General features: G+C 46.7%; 2 protein-coding genes across 11 annotated transcripts in view; one reads left to right on the top strand and one right to left on the bottom strand.

Moving 5' to 3' along the window:
• Positions 1 to 4679, top strand: part of klhdc2 (kelch domain containing 2) — a 15039-nt gene extending 10360 nt beyond the window's left edge. For all 4 annotated transcript variants that reach the window (XM_077221714.1, XM_077221713.1, XM_077221712.1 and 1 more), the window contains exons 11-14: positions 3199 to 3271; positions 3347 to 3434; positions 3917 to 3969; positions 4400 to 4679. In XM_077221714.1, coding sequence (XP_077077829.1) covers positions 3199 to 3271; positions 3347 to 3434; positions 3917 to 3969; positions 4400 to 4511 — 326 coding nt within the window. In that variant the 3' untranslated portion in view covers positions 4512 to 4679. The remainder of the gene's footprint in view (positions 1 to 3198; positions 3272 to 3346; positions 3435 to 3916; positions 3970 to 4399) is intronic.
• A 274-nt stretch (positions 4680 to 4953) lies between these two features.
• The window catches only part of nemf (nuclear export mediator factor), a 52115-nt gene continuing 52068 nt past the window's right edge, over positions 4954 to 5000 (bottom strand). For all 7 annotated transcript variants that reach the window (XM_077221692.1, XM_077221691.1, XM_077221694.1 and 4 more), the window contains one exon: positions 4954 to 5000. This exon is cut by the window's right edge and continues 205 nt beyond it. The gene's annotated coding sequence lies outside the window, so the exon portion shown is untranslated.

The raw sequence follows: 5000 nt of genomic DNA, 5'->3' as shown, positions 1-5000 counted from the left end.
GATCATTTTTCGGATCAGCAAAAAAATAAAAAATAAATTGCCTCATGTCTGCACCTATAAACACACTGATAGCTAGGCCTTTCACGATAACAAATTTTGCTGGACGATAAATTGTCCAAGAAATTATTGCGATAAACGATAATATTGATAATAAACGATAATATTGTCGTTCTGAGACCATTTTCATCTAAAATAATGATAATGGCATAATAATGCAGGTATACCTTTTCAAAGATCAATAAACTTATTTCTATAGACTATTTAACACTGAAAACATTTTAAATATCCGCAATAAATGAACAAAACCAAAAACAATAAAAGCAATGGACTCTCATTCTCTGTTAACAAAAAATGCACTTACCAATGTGTGACTTATGTTCACACTGAGAATCATATGCATCATGTACTGTGTGAGCATGCGTCTCATATGAGTATGTGCGCTAGTGTGTGTGCTCGAGTCTCATGAGTATGTTCGCGGAGAGTTTGTGTGTGTGCTCGCGTCTCATTGAGTTTGTGCGCGAGTTTGTGTGTGTGTGCTCGTCTCATATGAGTATGTGCGTGGAGAGTTTGTGTGTGCGCGAGTTTGTGTGTATGCGCGTCTCTCATGATTATGTGCGTGGAGAGTTTGCGTGTGCGCGCATCTCGTGTGTGTAAAGTTTGCGTGTACGTGAGTGAGCGACTTTAGGTGTGTCTGTGCATTTCATATGTATTTGTTTGAGCTTTCAGCAGTATACATGCATGTTTGACTACTTAGTATAGGTGTATGCAAGTGTTTCATATATATGTGCGTGAATGAAGTTTGATTTAAGCCGTAGATGGCACCTCATATGAGGGAGAGAGAGTGCGCGCGAGAGAGAGAGGGTCGAGCGAGGGGTAGTGCTGCGCGAACGCCGTTTGTGATGGCTTTAGCCCGCTCTGATTGTGCAACAAGGGGCTGCTTAAATGCCGCGGTGATAAGCGGTTGTTGAGCAGCCTTCGTTTTCACTCCTGTGAGTGAAACATCGGGGCGATGTCGCTTCAAATGCGTGGCCATGCTGCCACAGTGCCTACACATTGTCACGGTTTTATCCACTAACCTCTTTCCTTCATCATTATATTTGACAGGGAAGCCAACATGCTCCCATACAGGGGATTTAAATGACGCGGGGCGTTCAAGCTCCTCCGTTCGCCATGATCACGCTGTGTGTGGATTGAATATGCGCACAATTTTTTTTTTTTCATAAATCAATCCGCGGATCACGCGTGTGCCGAACCGAAGATATTGATCCGAACGGATCACGGATCAATGATGATCCGTTGCACCACTAGTGACAGCACAGCTTCATCTGTCTGTGTGTGTGTGTGTGTGTGATAGCACAGCTTCATCTGTGTGTGTGTGTGTGTGTGTGTGTGAAAGCACAGCTTCATCTGTGTGTGTGTGTGTGTGTGTGTGAGTGACAGCACAGCTTCATCTGTGTGTGTGTGTGTGTGTGTGAGAGTGACAGCACAGCTTCATCTGTGTGTGTGTGTGTGTGTGAGAGTGACAGCACAGCTTCATCTGTGTGTGTGTGTGTGTGTGTGTGAGTGTGTGTGACAGCACAGCTTCATCTGTCTGTGTGTGTGTGTGTGTGTGATAGCACAGCTTCATCTGTGTGTGTGTGTGTGTGTGTGTGTGAAAGCACAGCTTCATCTGTGTGTGTGTGTGTGTGTGTGTGAGTGACAGCACAGCTTCATCTGTGTGTGTGTGTGTGTGTGTGAGAGTGACAGCACAGCTTCATCTGTGTGTGTGTGTGTGTGTGAGAGTGACAGCACAGCTTCATCTGTGTGTGTGTGTGTGTGTGTGTGAGTGTGTGTGACAGCACAGCTTCATCTGTCTGTGTGTGTGTGTGTGTGTGATAGCACAGCTTCATCTGTGTGTGTGTGTGTGTGTGTGTGTGAAAGCACAGCTTCATCTGTGTGTGTGTGTGTGTGTGTGTGAGTGACAGCACAGCTTCATCTGTGTGTGTGTGTGTGTGTGTGAGAGTGACAGCACAGCTTCATCTGTGTGTGTGTGTGTGTGTGAGAGTGACAGCACAGCTTCATCTGTGTGTGTGTGTGTGTGTGTGTGAGTGTGTGTGACAGCACAGCTTCATCTGTCTGTGTGTGTGTGTGTGTGTGTGTGTGTGTGTGTGTGTGACAGCACAGCTTCATCTCTGTGTGTGTGTGTGTGTGTGTGTGTGACAGCACAGCTTCATCTGTCTGTCTGTGTGTGTGTGACAGCACAGCTTCATCTGTCTGTGTGTGTGTGTGTGTGTGTAAGTGACAGCACAGCTTCATCTGTATGTGTGTGTGTGTGTGTGTGTGTGTGACAGCACAGCTTCATCTGTCTGTGTGTGTGTGTGTGTGTGTGTGTGTGTGTGTGTGTGTGACAGCACAGCTTCATCTCTGTGTGTGTGTGTGTGTGTGTGTGTGTGTGTGTGTGTGTGTGACAGCACAGCTTCATCTGTGTGTGTGTGTGTGTGTGTGACAGCACAGCTTCATCTGTCTGTCTGTGTGTGTGTGACAGCACAGCTTCATCTGTCTGTGTGTGTGTGTGTGTAAGTGACAGCACAGCTTCATCTGTCTGTCTGTGTGTGTGTGTGTGACAGCACAGCTTCATCTGTCTGTGTGTGTGTGTGTGTGTGTGTGTGTGTGAGTGACAGCACAGCTTCATCTGTGTGTGTGTGTGTGTGCGTGTGTGTGTGTGACAGCACAGCTTCATCTCTCTGTGTGTGTGTGTGTGTGACAGCACAGCTTCATCTCTCTGTGTGTGTGTGTGTGACAGCACAGCTTCATCTGTCTGTGTGTGTGAGTGTGTGACAGCACAGCTTCATCTGTCTGTCTGTGTGTGTGTGTGTGTGTGTGACAGCACAGCTTCATCTGTCTGTGTGTGTGTGTGTGTGACAGCACAGCTTCATCTGTCTGTGTGTGTGTGTGTGTAAGTGACAGCACAGCTTCATCTGAGTGTGTGTGTGTGTGTGTGTGTGTGTGACAGCACAGCTTCATCTGTGTGTGTGTGTGTGTGTGTGTGTGACAGCACAGCTTCATCTGTCTGTGTGTGTGTGTGTGTGTGTGTGTGTGTGTGTAAGTGACAGCACAGCTTCATCTGTCTATGTGTGTGTGAGTGACAGCACAGCTTCATCTGTGTGTGTGTGTGTGACAGCACAGCTTCATCTCTCTGTGTGTGTGTGTGTGTTGCAGGCGACGGCTGGCTGTACTGCGTGAGCACGAACGAGTGGAGGCCGTTTGATCACGCACACACACAGCGGCCCAGGTGAGCATTCCTCGTCTCTGTCACGATGATCTCCATGTTTGTGCGGTTCTTCCGGTTCATGTGTGTTTTCTGCAGACTGTGGCACACGGCGTGTTTAGGTGCTGACGGGGAAGTGTTTGTGTTTGGAGGATGTGCGAATAATCTGCTCTCTCAGCAACAAGCGGTGAGCAAAATATCAATATTTACTCCCTTATAACGAGCTAATGCTGCTAATGCTGAAGCCGGAGTCAGTTCCTGCCCAGGAGAGCGTGAGATCAGTGTTAGCTAACCCAGTGCTAGGCCTCGGGAACTGGACTGGACTGGTTCTCCAACTCGGAGAGTTTATTCCTGCCTTGTAAATGGGTTTACATTCATAAGATTTTTCATAAGAAGAGAAGTGAATCAAGTGGTCGGCTGTTCACTCGTCACACTCCGCTGATCGAGCTGAACCGGATCTGAACCGGAGCTGAACCGGGCCGGGTTTGTGGTTTCGTCAGCTCCATCTCTTCATGCAACGCAGAGCTAGTGAGGAGAAAACAAACGTTCACCTGTAGTTTAGAGGCAGACAGAAACACAAGACCGTCTCGAACAGATTTAGGATGAATCCTGCATTTCTCACTCTGCTCGTCTAAACGCACTCGTTTCTTCTTTCATTCGTGTTTACAGGCTCACAGCAACGAATTACTGGTTTTCACGGTTCAGCCCAAATCTCTGGTCAGGTGAGTGGCTCTCCAAACCATCACACTCACCGCCTCGTGTGTGTGTGTCCCCTCAGGCTCTGTTGATAGTGTGTGTGTGTGTCCCCTCAGGCTCTGTTGATAGTGTGTGTGTGTCCTCTCAGGCTCTGTTGATAGTGTGTGTGTCCCCTCAGGCTCTGTTGATAGTGTGTGTGTGTCCCCTCAGGCTCTGTTGATAGTGTGTGTGTGTCCCCTCAGGCTCTGTTGATAGTGTGTGTGTGTGTGTGTCCCCTCAGGCTCTGTTGATAGTGTGTGTGTGTCCCCTCAGGCTCTGTTGATAGTGTGTGTGTGTGTGTGTGTGTCCCCTCAGGCTCTGTTGATAGTGTGTGTGTGTGTGTCCTCAGGCTCTGTTGATAGTGTGTGTGTGTGTCCCCTCAGGCTCTGTTGATAGTGTGTGTGTGTGTGTCCTCAGGTTGTGTTCAGACGTGGCCGTCCGGCACCAGAAGCATCTTCAGCACTCATGGGACGTTCTGCCCAAAGCCCTGTTCCAGCAGCTGCAGCAGAGGATCATGGGACACTCCTAGAAGACAATCACACCGGAACACGTGGAAAACCATCGCCAGAGACTTTGAAACTTGTGTAGCAGAAAAATGGTTTATTCCGCCGGCCAACACAAAACCCATGCCTGAATTGATTTCAACATTTTCAAATAGATTTATTAACAGAACTCCATTAAACTCGTCATCATCGAACGGCTCGTGGTCTTTATTCCTCACAATTTATAACACAATCAAAACTTTGTGTACAAAACACTACTAACATTTAAGGAATGAACTGAAATCTGTTTCCAAAACCTTTGATTCACACATTTACTGAAACTAGACCATATAATTCCCACAATTCATCACAACTCTGATCCTAGTCAGGGTTTTCTGATGCAGATTTATACAAGCCAAAATGTTGTTAATCTGTTTTTTGTTGTTTTAGATTTTTCCAACGTGGAAAATAAATGAAGCAGTGTTCACATTTATACTGTAATTTAGATTTATTTATTATTAAATCCAAGGAGTTGA

This window comes from Siphateles boraxobius, unplaced genomic scaffold (genome assembly GCF_051911475.1).
Source record: "Siphateles boraxobius isolate OS27281-9 unplaced genomic scaffold, OSU_SipBor_1 85, whole genome shotgun sequence".
In the NCBI taxonomy this organism is placed as follows: domain Eukaryota; kingdom Metazoa; phylum Chordata; class Actinopteri; order Cypriniformes; family Leuciscidae; genus Siphateles; species Siphateles boraxobius.
Note: the sequence above shows the minus strand (reverse complement) of the source record. Positions and strands in the feature narration are given on the sequence as shown.